General features: G+C 39.2%; 1 protein-coding gene across 4 annotated transcripts in view; it reads left to right on the top strand.

Moving 5' to 3' along the window:
* The window catches only part of TPD52L1 (TPD52 like 1), a 99,201-nt gene that overhangs the window by 59,741 nt on the left and 21,308 nt on the right, over positions 1 to 18,152 (top strand). For all 4 annotated transcript variants that reach the window (XR_009054239.1, XM_057738260.1, XM_057738258.1 and 1 more), the window contains exons 2-3: positions 5,688 to 5,803; positions 14,899 to 15,047. Coding sequence is in view for 3 of the 4 variants with exons in the window: in XM_057738260.1 (XP_057594243.1) it covers positions 5,688 to 5,803; positions 14,899 to 15,047 (265 nt within the window). In the remaining variant the exon portion in view is untranslated. The remainder of the gene's footprint in view (positions 1 to 5,687; positions 5,804 to 14,898; positions 15,048 to 18,152) is intronic.

Below are 18,152 nucleotides of genomic sequence, written 5' to 3' on the forward strand. Positions count from 1 at the left end.
ATGCGTGGTTAACTGACTGCAGAAGAGTGAATTGGGGAACTAAACACCAAGGGCCCGTCTGCCCAACCACCCAGCACCTGTTTACAGGGATGTGGCTGTGCTCCAGGTTGGTGGAGGACAGCCTGAAAGGTATGTTTTTTCTGGAGCTCCTGCTACCAAATGAGAATGGGGTAGGCTTCCTGTGTCAGTCAGGGACTAGGAAAGAAGAAGATGGGTGGTATGCTCAAAATGGGTACTGATTCAAGAGTTTAATGAAGAGACTACTAGAAAGATAGGAAGAATTAAGGGAAACCCACAGGGGACGTTGAAGCTCCTCAGAACAACAGCAACAGGAAGTCAATACAATCCCTAGGCTGGTGGAGAGGGCAGGGTCTATGAACTTGACAAGAGCTGAACTGTAGAAGAAAACTAAGTGACGGGAGCTGTGGTCTTTGGTGGTGGAAAAATAAAACTGCACAATGCAGCCTGTCAGGGAGGGAGACAGTCCCTACCCCTTTCTTCTGCTCCCCCGTGTCCCGCTGGGGCACCGTTGGCCAATGCAGAAAAGAGGCAGAAGGGTGAGGGAACCATATCAACGTAAGCCTTAGGCCAGTCTCCCAGGCACAGAGCAGAGTACAAGAGGTTAGAGGGTGGGTCTGGAGAGGCAAACAGAATCTCCAGAAGTTTCCTCTATAAATCTTTCTGGGCCAAAACCCAAAGTGAAAGATTGGACATACACATCTCACAGCTCTCCTCCTTCTTTCTCCCTTCCCTCTTCCCGCCCGCTCCCAGGGACAGAACAGGAGCCACATACATCCTTGGTAAATCCTAATACACTGTGCACCTAAGGGGAGCTTCCTGGCCTGGATATCCTGGGCTTGGCTTCTGATGTACAAAGAGGGAAATAAAGATGTGGAGAACATCCCCTCCTAAGAATATTGCCTGTTTTGCAAAACTGTTGTCTTCCTGGCAAATCCAGGTTCAAATGATAAAAATCTAAATATTAACCTTTGTGTTTCTTTTGCTCCTTTCTCCACCTCAGAGAGATGGATGCCTTAGACCAGCTAGAAAAACACTCTATCTTGGGGAGACCATAACACAAAAGAGAATATAGCACATTAATACTTTAAAAAACTGTTACTCCCAGATTTCACCAATATGTTGTTGAGGTTTGTATGGAAATTTAAACATTTTATAACATTTCCACGTATCTTATCAGATTTAACATCACTTAAATCTTAACAACAATCCTTTTAATTATCTGATCTTACAGATGAGATAATTGAGGTCAAATGTCCTTTGCTGGTTAGTGACAAGCCCATAGTTAGAACTGCAGGTGTCCTGACTCCTGTTGTAGTGTTCTTTCTTCTATGCCAGATAAAGGGGGCGTAGTTGGCACATTTGGAAAAGAGAACCAAGTTCATAATATACTCGTACCTGCTAAAAATTGCGCTTCTTGGGCAGTTTTGCCCGCTAATAATTGCTTTTATTAAAAATGTTTTTAATCTTCTCTAATATCTGCTTCCGTAGTAATTACATCATTTTATTCTCATTTTACTGACCTTTTCACATTATCACCTATCACTTGGTATCTCTTCCCAATTGGTTTCTTTTTTTCTTTGTGATTTTGACTTCATTTCACTGTTTAATCACTTTAAAAAATCGAGCTCCGCTTTTTCCTACTCCTGGATTCTGGCAGTATCCTTTGACCTCATGAGTGATTGCTGCTTCCCTAACCCAGTGAGTCAAAAAAAATGATGGGGAGCAGGCATTTATTTCAAAGATAAGAGTAAGGAAGGTAACTGGTCTAATTAGACCTGACCTAACTAGCAACCTGGGCTCCAGGCAGATTTCCTGAATGGCTGCTTTCTTGGAGAGAAACTTCGAGATTCATGATGTCTCTGAGGAGTGGCATGTGTGACCGATCAGAGCTGAAGGCCAGCACAGAAAATATCTCACTTTATAAGATTTATGTGCCTTCCCCCTGAAAAGTAGAAGCTACCCACTGGATAAGGGGAGGTCTCTCTTTCCCTAAATTTGCTAGAAGCTTCCCAATTCACTTAGCAATTAAAATGGGTTTTGAATTTTTTTCTTCCTAGAATATAGGAAGATATTAAAGATGTTTGAGGTCTTGAAAAGTCTAAGTGCCTGGAACTATTGTCTGTTCCCTGGTACACACGGTCTCACAGTCCAGAGAGGAGAAGATGGGGAACTTGGGTTCTGGCTACATTTGAGCAGTATCCGCTAAGTTCCTAGGCCAGGTTGAGTTGGGATGAAGACCAGGGTGTCATCCAGGTTCCTCCTATGGCTCTTCCCCAGCCCCCAGTGCAGGCGGGCAGCTTACCTTCTGGGCCAATGTCTTGAAACTGTGATTGGCATTGCTGCTGATTTCTGATTTAGACAGTTATACTAAAACACTGATTAAAAATGTATTGGCCACATGTAAACATAAGTATTTACAGCAGAAATAAATGACAGTGTTTAAAACCTTTTAAATGACCTACTTGACATTGTTGTACTGAGCATCTAGAGATATAGAGATAGGTTGCTGATGTTTGCATAAAACTGGCACCACCTTTCTGGGGGGTAATTAGGCAGGAGGTTTCAAAATGTCCACGGCCTTTGCCTCTGTAATCCAGTGTATAGGAAATCATCAACATTTTGCCTAATGACTTGGCAAGGAGATGTTCACTGCAGCTCCTGAATAAACAGGATAAATTATCAATCATACATGAGACAAAATATAGTACAAACATAAAAATAAATAAAGGTAGATACATGTTTTTAGACATAAAGGATATTCACGTTATCCTATTGAAAAAAGAAATCCACAACAGTAAGTGCATGTAAATATATACAAGAAAATATACATATATGCATAGAGGAAATACTACAAAGGATGGACCAAAATGATCATTATTTCTGGGTAGTGTGATTAATAGTAATTTTAATGAATAATGGGTAATTTTATTTTATTGTCTTTTACAACGAACAGGTATTACTCATGAAAAAGAAGCATTTAGCATTGAAACTTGTCTCACCTATTCCTCAGAGAAAACCATGGTCCTGAATTTTTTATCATAGCCTTGCTTGTCTTTGTAATTTTATTTCTAAGTAGTATTTTATTTAGTTTTGTGTGTTTTTGGACTTCATGTAACTGAAATTATACTTTATTCTTCTTCTGCAACTTGTGTTTTTGACTTGGTGTCTTGCTTCTGAGCTTCATCCCTGTGGTGTGCATGGCTGTAGTTCACTCATTTCCCTGGGGTCGAATCTTCCTGGTGTAAATGCACCACGGTGTACTTATGTGTTCTTTTGTTGATGGACTTTTGCTGACCTACAGTTTTTTGCTACCATGAAAGTGCTTATTAATGACCTCAAGTGCTCATGAGCCAGTGTCTTGGGTATATCCATAGGTGTGGAACGCTGGATTGTAGGGTATGTGAATGTTCAACTTTACTAGATAATGATAAATTATTTTTCAAGTTATTTGTATCTATATTCTCACCAGCAGTGTATCAGTTTCCATCCTCTACGTAGTCACCAACTTTCAATAACATCAGACTTTTATCTTTTTGCTAATCCAATGGATATGAAATGATTTGATTTGTATTTCCTGGAACATCAGTGAGGTTGAACATGTTATTTTGGGTTTATTAACTGTTTGTGAATTCTCCCTATAATGAATCTGTTTGGGTTTTTTGGCTCATGTTTCTATTGGGTTATTTCCATTGTTTAAATGGGTTTGTAGGAATTCTGTTTATTTTGGGAACTAAGCTTCTGCTAGTTATACAGGTGGGAGATATCTTCTTCCAATTAGTGGCTTGTCTTTATTTTCCATGTAGTTAGTGTGTTTGATGAAGAGACATTCTTGTTTTTTATTATTAATAGTTGGTTTATAATATATTAGTTGCATAATGATTCCATATTTTGATAGATTATACTCCATTTAAAGTTATTATTAAAATATTGGCTGTATTCCCTGTGCTGTACAGTATATCCTTGTATCTTATTTATTTTATGTAGTAGTTTGTCTCTCTCAATCCTTGACTGCTATCTTTCCCCTCCCTGATCCTTCTTCCCACCAGTAACCACTAGATTGTTCTTTATATCTGTGAGTCTGTTTCTATTTTATTTATTTGTTTGTTTTATTTTTTTAGATTCCACATAGACAGTATTTGTCTTTCTCTGTCTGACTTATTTCAATAAGCATAATACCCTCTAGGTCCACCCACTTTGTTGCAAATGGCAGAATTTCATTCTTTCATATGACTAATATTCCATTGTGTATGTGTACATATATATACACACACACCCCACGTCTTCTTTATCCATTCATCTGTTGATAGACACTTAGGTTGCTTCCATATCTTGGTTATTGTTAATAATGCTACTATGAACATCGGGGTGTGTGTATCTTTTCAAATTAGTGCTTTTGTTTTATTCGGGTAAATGTGCAGAAATGAAATTGCTGGATCATATAGTAGTTCCATTTTTGTTTTTTTGAAGAACCTCCATACTGTCTCTGTAATGGCTGCACCAATTTACATCCCACCAACAGTGCACAAGGGTTTCGTTTTCTCCTCACCAGCGTTTGTTATCTGTGGTCTTTTTGACAGTATCCATTCCAACAGGTATGAAGTGATAACTCATTTTTAATCTTATCCAATCTTTTTTTTTTTCATGATTTACCCTTTTTTTATGTCTCAAGAAATCCCTTCCTCCTAGAGGTTCATAAATATAAAATCCCATATCATCTTCTAAAATGTTTATAATTTAATCTCTGTGAATGGTGATAATGGATAATTATTTGTTCCAGGACACTTAATTAAAAGACCTCCCCTTTTCCAGAGATGTATAAACACCAGCTCTGTCATAACGCACATCATAAATAAAGCTTCCATACATGTGTGTGCCTCTTTCCTGGGTCCTCCAGAAAACATACGCATTTGCGTTGTCCAGACACCCACAGACTCTACTAGGGAAACTCTATTTTTTACTAATAAGGCGTTTTTCTCACATGACAAATCAGAAGTCCTGGGTCAGTCCACGTCCCTCTGCCAGAGTCAGTGTGGCCGTGATGTTTCCTCACGGCTGCAGTTGCTCCAGGTTGCATGTCTGCGTATTTACATAACCGAAGTGGAAATAAGTTTTAATGCTCTCTTATCTTGAGGTTCTTTTGGATCACTCCAGGAGGCTGTGAGTTCTCAGGGGAAGCCCTTTTGGTCTGTCCACTTCATGCCAAGGGTTAAGGCAGGCGATTTGCCTTGTACATGCCTGTGGGGAGCGAAGGTATTTATTTCCAGTTCTCCTTACTCTCAGGGTGTAACCCTGTGAGGAGGCAGATTTATGGAAGGGGTCCCGCCATAAACTCCTCTCCTTGGTGGCTCTGGGCTTTGTCCTCTGTCCCCAGCATCCCATGGAACACTGAAAACCAAGGCTGAGATTCTTCTGGGTGGCAAATGTAGAACTAATGAAGACTTGTTTACATCTCTGGCTTCCCACTTTCACTTAATTTGGGGGATTTTTAGTATTCTTTACTTTCTTGGCAGCTCATCACACATTTAGAAGGATTTTTTTTCTGGAATTTTTAGTTGTTTTTCAGTGGGAGGGTCGGTCAGAGTATCTAGTCCTCCAGACTGTGGAACTAGAATTTAGCTAAATTCATTTTTTTAAATCGCATTATGTTTTACCAATCTTACCTGAAGGTTTGCTGGAGACTGAACCACTGCAAGGAAGAGATGAAGACACGGTAGCCAGTGCTGACTTCCCTAGCATGCTCTCTGAGGAGGAAAAAGAAGAGTTAAAGGCAGAACTAGCTCAGGTATTTTTAATAATCTTCTCATTGTTGCTATGTCTATCTCCAGATCCTGAGAATTATCATTAGTTTAATGTAAGGTCCATATTACAATTATGTTGTCTTTCATTTAATAAGATTTAATAAGTGATATATTGTAAGAAGATTCATTTTTTTCTGCAGTATTTTTGTGATGCTGATGGTCTATTACCCATTGGTGGCCATAGGAAAACAAATGGTCATACTTCTCCAGCGACAATTATTAGTTGTAAATATGCACTCCTTATTCTTTTTACAGTGCTAAGGGGACAGTAAATCACTTATAAACCTGATGGAATTCCTTCAAGACCTTAGTATAGGTGCAAACTGCTTTTTAAGAACAGTTCTTTTTTTAGGTCAGCAACTTAGCTCAGCAAATACTTTGAAATGATTTATTTTTATAATGAAAAAGTCAGTCATAGAAGCAACCGAATGTATTAAATTGATGTGCTCTTTTTTCAGAATAAGAAATCTTTGGGGGTAGAGAAGGAACTGTGATGACCATAGGTGTCATTAGGTTTTGTGTAGTTGCCGTGGGCATCTGGACCTAGGGATGAGGAAGCTGCCTGGCCTGTTGTGAAGACAACTCTTTGTTCAAGCCATTTGTTTGTAGCACCCACTGCCCCTTAAACACTTTGCTAAGGAGCGTTTCCATTACAGAAGGAAAGGGCAGGAGAAAGGGAACTTCTCAAGTAGGAGAAGCAGTAGGCCAAGAGGGGAAGAGGCCAGCGTGCCTCCCCATTCTGAACCCCTGGCTCAAAGGGCAGAAGCTCCCGCTCCAGCTGGAAGCAAGGCTTTGCCTGCCTGCTCTGGCCTCTCTTCAGGCTGGAGGCACAGCTTAAATTAAGCTTCGCTTTATGCTCACCCTGCTTTGCCCACTCTCCCGCCTCTAAGGTTCTGAGAGGGTGTGTTTGTGACAGCCCATAATAACACTAACGACATTTCAGGTGCTTTCATAAGACACACCCTAAAATAACTTCATGATCAAATAAAAGGGCAGCTTGTTCTAGTACAGCAGAGATTACTGTGGTAAGGACAGTGCCTCAGACCAAATAGCCCGGTTCTTCAGCGGGGCCTGTCTGTGGCCACTGATCCAGAACCACCGCGTTTACTTCAGACTGGCCATACCTGCCCGAGTGCACGGACCAAAGTCAACCTTCACAGAGAACATCCTAGATCCACATTTTCTTAAGGCCTGGAGTCCTGGATCATGACTTGTTCGTGTCAGTTGGGGTGTCTAAAAGCTATATTCTGCAGACTGGTGTCAGCTAAGTGATTCTAAGCTGAAATTTAACTCCTTCACTGTTATCGTTCAAGTTGAAGTTCATACACAACTTCTGTAACAGACTAACATTTATAAATGACTTGATTTTTCTGGGTTCTGGGATTACTGGGATCTTCTATATACAAATATGTACACATAAACATCCATCTATGTTTCTTGTGCGCCTGCATTCTGTATTTTCTAAACTTTCAGCAATGAGCATGTATTACTTTTACAGTCAAGAAATAGTAAGCCTTGGTTCTCAGTGGATCCACCCATGCATATAAAGAAACAGTGTGTTCACACGTTTCTGTCTCATTTGGCCACATAGTGATCCTCCAGTGTGTCTTATTTCTAAGACTCTTTGAGCCTGACTTCTGAAAACCACACCAGACTCCTTGTTACTTGTTCACGTTACCAGGATTGATGTATTCATCCTTCAGGATGCATTAGCCTTCACGCTTCCTGTCTCTTACTGTTGCATTCCTCAGGGATGAAGAGGCACCACGTCTTGCCGAAGGTGGCAGTGTGACCTCCGGGGGCACCAGGCACAGCTGTTTGCCTCAGGCCCAGCAAAAAGCAGAGGAAGCGTATCTTTGCTGTTTTTCCTCTTCACATTTCCTTTTCTTCTCCTTCCACTTCAGACCACCTCTGCTTTATGCTCATTCTTTTCTTAAATCTGCTTTCTCTGCCCTTCTTCAGTGCATGTCCTTCTTCAGTGCATGCCCTTCTAAAAGTGTGTACAGGCATACACACACACACACCCCCCACGAATCAGCTTCTTTCAGATCACACAAGCATTCAGGTTACCTCCGATGCTACAGTTTAATTGTATCAAGGACACCTCAGCAGTCCCATGGCTGGCCCAGTGAAGAACCGAGATGTCTCGTTAACAGCTCAGCTTCTCTGCCTCAGTTCTCCACAGATATTCTTCTGGGGCCCCTGGTGACAAGCATCCCCTCTCTGTCTGAAGGAAGAGCCTCCTGGGTCTGGTAGCCACTTGGGTAACAAGACACCTCATAGGTCAGCCTGTTACACTGCTTTTGAGTCAGGCAGTCAGTTGTGGCCGTGATCCAAAGCAAGAGCTTTGTGTAAGAGGACCTCCTACGTCTGACTGCTTTGCTTCAGGGGATCTTGCAGTGTGTCTTACACGCCCCTGCCTTGGATTCTCCTGCTGTCTGCTGGCTGTGCTGCATTCCCCCCGCCCCGCCCCCTGCGCTCTAGCCCGCACTGTTTTGTGGTCTGTATTCCCCTTAGACGTCAGGCGAGACTGTAACTCCATTCACCCACACAACCAGCGTATTGTTCTGTTTACCAACTGCTGGCAGCAGGAAGACCTGTCCTTGTGGGGAGAGACATAAGCCAATATTGTCCAAGAGGCTACGTCTTAGACGAAGTCTGCATTTTAAAATGCAGGAATCTGTTGTTAACACAGTTCAGTCTTGAGTTTGTTATTGTGGTCATGCAATATGTGTGTTTTCAAACGTTCCTTCAATGCTAGGCCAGTATCACTTCTGATCTGGTGCAGTGGTTTGTGCACAGAAGGTACACAAGTAAGATTTGTAATTAATTTGAATCATAGCACCAACAAATATTTATATTTGTAAATACCAGAAATGGAATATGTTTTTTTTTTTTTTTTACAAATCTTGTCCATATATAAAGAAATAGTATTTTGTTTCAAGTATTTGTTCTCATTAGTCTTATTACCAGCTGCTCCTAATGTCTTTTCTGAGGACTTTACGTGTCTATTCTGTGGGTTTTTTTTTCTCTCTTCCTTTTTAAATAAATTTGCTTAATATCTCTGTGCTTCTAACATCCCACTCCCACTTCCGTTTCTCTAGGCCGCATTTGATGCTTAGTATTCTATAATGTGGCTTGGCTTTTGAAAAGGATGAAATGTTGGCATTAGAACTGTAAATTTATGATTATATAATAATCAAGTACTGCCAATGTCTCCTAGATAAAATGACTGAAGAAAAATAGGCATTAATAGGAGTAGGAAAAATACCAGACAGCATTATCAAGTAGACAAGTCTCTTTTGGCTGTTCCCTCTTCTTTTGGTGTGTGGTTCCCCAAGAAAAGCACACACAGTGCCCTCAAGCCACCGATCTCTTAGCCTTACAAAGAAGTGCCCTAGGTACTTCCTTCCTCTCTTAGTTTTTTTCCTTCAGACTTTCAATTTTTCTGGACTGAACTCGTGAACAACTAAAGTCTTCATAACCAATAGTGTCTTATTGTAATACCCCTTTGTATTAATCAGGGTTCTTCAGAGAAGCAGAGTCAATAGGATGTACGTATGTATATAGAAAGAGATTTATTATAAGGAATTGGCTGATATGATTCTGGAGGCTGGCAAGTTCCAAGATCTACAGTCAGCAAGCTGGAGATACAGGGGGGTTGATGGTGTAGCTCCTGTCTGAAGGCCTAGGAAGAGTTGCTGTAATAGTTTGAATTTGAAGGCAGGAAAAAACAAAAAAACCAAACAACAAGACAAAGCAATGTCCCAACTCAAAAGCAATCAGGCACATAGAGTTCCCTTTGACTCAAGGGAAGGTCAGCCTTTTTGTTCTATTTAGGCCTTCAACTGATTGGATGAAGCCCACTCGTGTTGGGAGAACAATCTGGTTTACTCAGTCTACCAGTTCAAATGTTAATCTCATGCAGACTCACCCTCACAGAAACACCCAGAATAATGTTTGACCAAACGTCCAGGTAACCCATGGCCTTTACCCTCCCAGATATTATTTGCGTTGTAATTTTAATTCTTCCATACTTTTAGCCAAGGAAGGAGTAACCAGGAGAAGAAGCAGGACTTTGAAGCCGTGTGTACAAGAGACCAAATGCTCTTACTCCTGAACATCATACTGATAATTAATAGTTTACAAAAGTATTTTTTTCTGGATTTAAGTTAGATATTTTATATAATACAGCAGATTAAATAGAAAAGTAAATTTGCAATCCTCTAACATAAATTTCATATTGAAGCTAACTCAATTTATATTTTTTTAGCATTTTTATTGCAATAAATTGATATAACATAAAATTAACTATTTTAAATTGAACCATTCAGTGACATTTAGAAATTTACAACATCGTGTAAATAGCACCTCTATCTAGCTCCAAAACATTTTTGTCATCCCAAAAGGGAACCCCAAACCCACTAAGGAGTTGCTTCCCATTTCTCTTTCCTCTCTGCAGCCATCAGCCTGCTTTCTGTCTCTGTGGATTTAGCTATTCTGGGTATTTCATATAAACAGAATCATACAATATGTGACCTTTTGTGTCTGGCTTCTTTCACTTAGACTAGTGTTTTTGAGGTTCTCTATGTAGCTTATATCCATACTTTATTCCTTTTTACTACTGAATAATGTTCCTTTTTATGTATATACTGCAATTTGTTTATCCATTCATCCTTTGATGAATATTTGGGTTGTTTTCACTTTTTGGCTATTGTGAATAGTGCTGTTATGAACATGCATTTATATTTGTTTGTTTGAGTACCTGTTCTAAATTCTTTGGGGAATATACGTAGGAGTAGAAGTGCTGGATCATGTTTAACTTTTTGAGAAACTGCCAGACTATATTCCACAGTGGCGGAACCATTTTTCATTTCTACCAGCAATGTACAAGGGTTTCAATTTCTCCATATCCTCACCCACACTTACATTCCTATTCATTCATATGTAAGTAATCAAGTTTAAATATCTCATCATGTGCATAAATATTTATCCTACAAGGAGATCTTGTAGGGAGTCAAGAAACCAAAGAGCCAGACTGTTTCTAATGAAGATATGACTAATTTAAAATTAAAGAGGAAATGATATCTTAAATACTTTAATTAATGATTTACCTGCACTCCAGCTCATTCCAAAATGAATTTCATATGATTTACAGAGGCACTTACAATGTAGAATTTGCATATTATCTGCATCAGGATGTCTGTGTGTACATATTAAATAACATATGTACACTGGTCTCACCAAATTTGAGACATCAGAATCTCTGGGCATTAAAAGGGGCCTACTTCTGGAATTTGCATTTTAAATGTGCTCTCTGAGTGACTTTAATATAAACTGAAATTGAGAACCACTGGTATAACTAGGCCAAAAATTCCCATTAGTCAAATAAGGGAATGAATCTCACCAGGATTGTCATTTAAAGCATTTGTGATTAAAGGCCTTTCTGCTCTGTCAGAACTCTCTGCTCTGCAGAAAGAGATGAGCTTGGCCATTTTCAGTCTTACACATTAATATAGTTTAAGATTATCTGTTCTTTCACCTTTTGGGATTTGCTTAATAGGTATTTTGGCATATATTTAGATCACTGATAAATAAATGAAAGCTTTAAGAAGTGTGAGTCTTACATTTTATTGAAATGGTGAGACCTTCATTGTAGAGCCTGACATTAGACCCAACTGAGTAACTGAATTCATGTTTCCATCATTAGAAGTTTTTTCGCTGCAGATGCCTTTTAATGTATGCTTCGGTTTTTAAATTACTAGGTGTGGGATTTCATATTTCTTTAGGATGATGATTGGTAAATTGGTCACATCAATGTTTCTGTCACTTTTTTGGAATCATGGATTTCATTAGAAAACTATGAATCCTTTACCCACCCCTTGTACCCCCAAATAGCTAATGACTATCCTACTTGTCCTCCATAATTTTGAATAAATTTCTGGGGTTCCGTCGATATGAGATTGAGAATACCAATATGTTTAAACCTCTTTCTTCTCTACATCTTTAATTTCTTTCTGCAATTTAAAAAGTTTCCCATTATTTTTGTTATATGTTGGAAACCACAGTAATACCTGATATATCCACAAAACCAGATTCCCAGTCATTTCAGTCACTCAAACATATTATTTATCCAAAAGAAAACAGAAAAGGTCTTTCTAATACAGAATAAAAAGATGAAATGAAGCCCAAGTATTTTCTATGGTAAAAGAGCTAGAGATACAACCTTAGGAAATCTTAGGCAGCAAACTAAATGCAAAAGAACACATTGACAAAGATGAAAAAGCGGAATATAACATGCGAGCAAAAGGATAGAAGAGTTTGACTTCAAAATGACAGTGTGTTCTCATTTAATGGAGAGACTAAAAACACTATCCCTTTTGGTGGTCCTTGGGTATACCGCTCTTGCAGTTATGAGTATATGTCTGCACACTGAAGACTCTTGTTCATCAAGAAAAGACAGGGGGGGCTTCCTAGGTGGCGCAGTGGTTAAGAATCCACCTGCCAATGCAGGGGACACAGGTTCGTTCCCTGCTCCAGGAAGATCCCACATGCCTCGGAGCAACTAAGCCCGTGTGCCCAAAAAAAAAAAAAAAAAAAAAAGAAAAGACAGGGTGCTATTGATTATTACAAGTTTATGGAAGGTGAAATTCATTTTAGAAATACTTTAGAAGGATTTCCATGAGCATACAAGAAATGTTCCATAACCATTAAAAAAATGGATAATGTTAGATTACTAGGACATTTTGCTAATATTAAAAGTTCCAAGGTATTGTTCTTTTCTACTATAATATTTAAGATGCCTGATTTCTGCCTGTTTTGCTTAAGTGATTTTTTGTGAATATGAAGGTTTACAACACTAGTTTTGTCTGTTCACCATTGGGGTAAAATCTTCCTTGTTCTAATAAAAAGGACTGATTTTTGCAAAGGTAAATGTCATTGTTGAGATTTTTTTTAGCAGCTATGTCTCTGGTGACCCAAGGAACACATTTGCAAGACGACTGATAGGATTAGTGATGCTGTTTGTGGTCAGAAGTAGAGTGACACTTGGAATGTAAATGAGACAATGAGACACAGATGTTCCATTTTAAAAAAAAATAATCTAGTAAAGTATCAGGCTTTTTGTTTTTGTTTTTGTTTTTTTTTGCTTCTGTGCATGTGGGATACTAAGGGAGTACTATTGATTTTCTTCTGGCCTCACAAAGAAAGTCACAAATATTTATACTTTTCAGAAAACAAAGATGTAAATTTAAGCAATATTACTAGGGCAGTATGTTACAAAGTGTGACAATGGAATAAAATATGATAACTGGAATCAAAGACTTTGAGGAGGTTCAAAATTATTTTCACAAAATATAGCAACACTCTCTAAAATCTGGGTATTTTACAGAACTCCTTTGTTAGAAATTAGATTTGCAAGAGCAATGTTTTTTCATGACATTTATTTTATAACTGGAAGTTTATACCTTTTGATCCCCTTCACCCATTTTGCCCACCTCCCCCCTTTGCCTCTGGTAACCAGTAATCTATTCTCTTTATCTATGAGCTTGGTTTTTTTTAAGATTCCACATATAAATGAGATCATACAATCATATGGTATTTGTCTTTCTCTAACTGACTTCTTTTACTTAACATATTACCTTGAAGGTCCAACCCTGTTGTAAATGGCAAGATTTCCTTTGTTTTAATGGCTGAGTAATATTTCTGTGTGTGTGTGTGTGTGTGTGTGTGTGTGTGTGTGTGTGTGTGTGTAAAATGTCTTCTTTATCCATTTATCTATCAGTGGACACTTAGGCTGTTTCCATATCTTGGCTATTGTTAATAATGCTGCAATGAACATGGGGGGTGCATATATCTCTCTGAGTTCGTTTTTAAATTTTCTTTGGATAAATACTCAGAAGTGGAATTGCTAGATCATATGAGAGTTCCATTTTTAATTTTTAAAAGAATCTCCATACTGCTTTCCATTAGTGTACAGGAGCAGTTTTTTGATGCTAAAGAGATTTGTCTGTTAACACAGGGGAAACAGGAAATATGTCAGTACAAAGCCTCGTACATGAATGTTTATAGCAGTTTTAGTTGCATTAGCCAAACCCAAATGTCCTGCAATAGGTGAATAGACAGCAAACTGTGGTATATCCATACAATGGAATACTACTCTGCAGAAAAAAGGAAAAGTCATTGATGATTCAGCAACATGGATGAATCAAATAATCTCAAATTATTAGGTTGAATGAACAATGTCAGGCAAGAATGAGTTTATACTGTGTAGTTCAGTTTATATTAAATTCCAGAAAATGCAAACTAAACTCTAGTGAAAGAAGGATCAGTGACTGCGTGGGTGCGAAAAGAGAAAAGGAAGGGAGAGATTACAAAGACATACTAGAAAACTTTTGGAGGTGATGATATTTCACTATGTTGATTAAGGTGATGACTTCACAGGAGTCAAAACTATACATATATCAAAACTTACCAATTGTACACTTTACATGTGTTCAGTTTATTGTATGCTAATTACATGTCAATTAAAATTGTTAAAAACAAAAATCAACACAAATCACTCCCTTACACACATCCTCTCCTCCCTTGTTCATTCTCTTCTAAGGCACCAGCTTGGCAAAACCACAATGTATGCTAGGTGTGGTTGGCAAAAAATAAACAACACTGACTAGTGACACTTGAATAGAATTTGTCAGGTATGGACTACAAAACCAATTTTTTGTTCAAAAATTATTTCTATGCATAATTTCAGAAAAACATTTGGACCATTAGAAACCAAAAAATGAAGCAATGGCTATTACCTGGTAGATTACACATGATTTTTATTTTCTTTATATTTTGCTGTATGAGTGAATTTTTTACAAGGAGTAGTGGTTACTTTTAAAATCATTAAAACTAAAAAAAAACTTTCATTTTTAAATAGTAGACTATCTGCTCTACAGAATGTGTTTGTTAAGGCCATGTGCTGGACTGTGTAAACGAGAGGGTGCAGAGGCAGCTTGGAGCACCGAGATCTCCTGCCCGTGTTTGTTTCATCTGGTCTAACTTCTTTCCCCACCATTTTCCCTCCTACCTGTAGCTAGAAGACGAAATTACAACATTACGACAAGTTTTATCAGCGAAAGAAAGGCATCTGGTTGAGATAAAACAAAAACTCGGCATGAACCTGATGAATGAGTTAAAACAGAACTTCAGCAGAAGCTGGCATGATGTGCAGACCACTACTGCGTGAGTATGCTTTTCACTAAAAAAATAAGAGTCAGCCTGCTGTCTTGCCTCTTCAGTTTTTTCCCTATGAGGCTGATTTTGTACTGGTGGCTAGGAAAAAATATTTTCTCTAGAAGTAAACTAAAGAAACATGAATAATTGTTAATATGTTGCGTGATGCAGACTCTATATATAAAATAGCTGCAGAAAATAAAATTTTGTTCACCAAAAGTCTGTGTCCACTCAGACTACTTTTATGGAGTTGTATAAAGTTCTTTCTCTTCATTATATATTTTTTTAACATTTGTTAAACATATACTTTTTCCTTATATTTTCTCATAAAATTCTAAATCCTCAGAATATTTGGCATTCACTACATATTTTGAGTTACTGTCAAAAATGGTTGACCGTTTTAAAAACTGTACAGACTTCTTGACCATTAACTTAAAAAGAACAGCTTGTGCCTCTCATATTTTGGGGGGAGTGCTTTTTATTCCCACTACTCTAGGGAATGTTAGAACTTAAGGTTATGTGAACTAATGGAAAAAAAAAAATATATATATATATATATATGTATGTCTCTGCCTCCGGTTCCTGGCACAGAGCTCCCAAAGCCCTTATAATTTCCTAAGTGATAAGAGCACTAGCAGCATCTTTTGTTCTAATATTTGCACTTTGACCCTAGTTCCTGACAGGAGTTCCTAGATCCCTTGGAATCTCCTGGGTGATAACAGTATCCTTGGTTCTAATGAGGTGACTCTTGGTGGACTCCTGGATGAAGGCTGGTCACCAAAAAGACCAAGCCATGATTAGAAGCTTGGAACTGTCCGTCCCACCTCCCCCATTCTCTAGAGAGAGAAATGAGCTGGAAATGATCTATCATGCCTACATGTTGAAGCCTCCATAAAAAACTCAAAAATATGGGGTTTGGAGAGTTTTGAAGTTGCTGAACACACGGAGGTGCTGGGAGGGTGGCATACCAGGAGAGAACATGGAAGCCGGGTACCCATTCTTACATACCTCTTCCATCTGGTTGTTCATCTGTATCTTTTATCATATCATTTTTACAAGAAATCAGTAACCTGGTAAGTAACGCGTTTTCCTGAGCTCTGTGAGCCACTCTAGCAAATTAATTGAACTTGATGAGGAGGTTGTGGGAACCTCTGATTTATAGCCCATTGGTCAGGAGCACTGTTGATAATCTGGACTTGCGATTGGCATCTGAAATGAGGTGAGTGGGGAGCCGTCTTGTGGGACTGAGCCTTAACCTGTGGGATCTGACGCCATCTCCAGGTAGATGCTGTCAGAATTGAGTTAAACTGTAGGACACCCAGCTGGTGTCGCAGAATTGCTTGGTGTGAGAAAAACCCTCACACATCCGGTGTCGGAAGTGTTATGAGTGTGGTGGTAGTGGGAGAGTACAGGAAAAACAGGAGAGAAACAAGTTTTTCTTACTTAGACCAACAGAAACGTTTTCAGCTTTACCACTATCTTCATGTCTGATATTAGGCAAGGTACAGAATAATTTTGAGTGTTCTACAATCATACTTTTATGAGGTTACTTTTTAAATTACATGAAATATTTAACCATTGTGGTACTTTCCTAATGATTGAAAATATTTTGCTTGCCAGGTGGTCTTGTACCAAAGGGAGGAAGGTGCCCACATCATAATATGACTTTTCTTCCTTGTGTGTGTTGGGGAACGGATGGAGAAACCACAGAGGCTTCCTATCCATTGATCCCAGATTCCACCATCAAGAAATTTTTATCTTTGTGTTATTCATTCTCTTCCCTAGTATTACCCCTTGGAAGGTAAAGATATTACATTCCTAGTATCTAAGTGGGAAACAATTTTTTTCTTTGCTGGTATTTTTTCTCCCAAGCACAGAGGGGCCTGGTAGTAAGAAAAGGTACCCGTGATGGACAGCAATTATTTCAGTTTGGCTGGGAGCCAGCTTTGCCTGCTGGTTCCTGAGAACTAAGATCTAAGACCTTAGTGAAGATGCCCTTTGCACGAGGAGTTAAATCTAGGAGGAGCCTGATGTCTCCCCGCTGTGTTTCCCTTAGTTTCCATGTAAAGGAGAATATTCTTTACAGCTATAAGAGCCTAGCAATTCTATCTGTATCTGTGCTTGTGCGCCCCATGGGCTCATCCAGACAGGGCAGAATGCAGCCCGAAGTGGAGCAGGGTGGAGCCAGGGAGCCCATCCGTATCTGAGGCGGTTAACCAACCTTTCCCATCCGGATGATGACAATTATGGGAAGAATTTAAATTGATGTGTATCAATTTAAAAAATATATCTTGCAACCCCATATGAACAATCTCCTGAAAATTCAGGAGAGCTGGATTTTAGGAACTAGATTAAATGAGCCTATCTGTCAGTAGTTTTGGTTTTTGTCTTTGCACTTTGGTGGCCTATTCCAATGAATGGCCCTGACTGCGTGAGGCTGGGCCATCTCTAATTCCCTGGGTCTGGTGGCCTCTGTATTTAGTCCTGGTCTGGGGCTTCTTGTCACCTGATCTGAACTTCCTTCTGGGGTGTTAGAACCAGCCAGGATCTTTCTGCTTGGCCTCCCTAACCACACTGCGGGGATGAGAGGACCCCATGGAGGCAGGGCAATTCTGGCTCTTCTGTTGCTGAAGGGAGGGAGGGAGCAGCCAATATCTGGGCAGAGGGTGCAGCCAGTTTGTTCTGGGTCTGCCAGGGCAGGGGGAGAGGTGGGTATGAGGGGAATGGGTCATAGTTGTCCTGAGACATGGAATTACAGCAGGCAAGTTCAAGGAAGGCTCGTAGCCTCTTTGCACATGGGAGAATGCATAGTTTCTGGTTTTCTCATGTTTGAAAAAACAAACTGGTTTTATAGTCAGGCAGTATACTTAGTATCAAGCTTTTTGTTGATGAGTAGATCAGATTTATTCCCTGGGATGATCGAGTTTAAAGTCGTAGTCAGGAAAACAGAGTTTTGTTTTTGTGTATTTTACGAGTTATTACAAGGAACCAGTTAAAAGATAAGTGTGAGCAGTGGTGTCAAGGCAAATCCAGGGTATTATGGGGGATGTAAGGCAGGGGATGGACCTTGCCTGGGGTCTCAGAGAAGGCTTTTTTTGAGTAAAGGTTTTAAGC

This window comes from Hippopotamus amphibius, chromosome 6 (genome assembly GCF_030028045.1).
Source record: "Hippopotamus amphibius kiboko isolate mHipAmp2 chromosome 6, mHipAmp2.hap2, whole genome shotgun sequence".
In the NCBI taxonomy this organism is placed as follows: Eukaryota; Metazoa; Chordata; class Mammalia; order Artiodactyla; family Hippopotamidae; genus Hippopotamus; species Hippopotamus amphibius.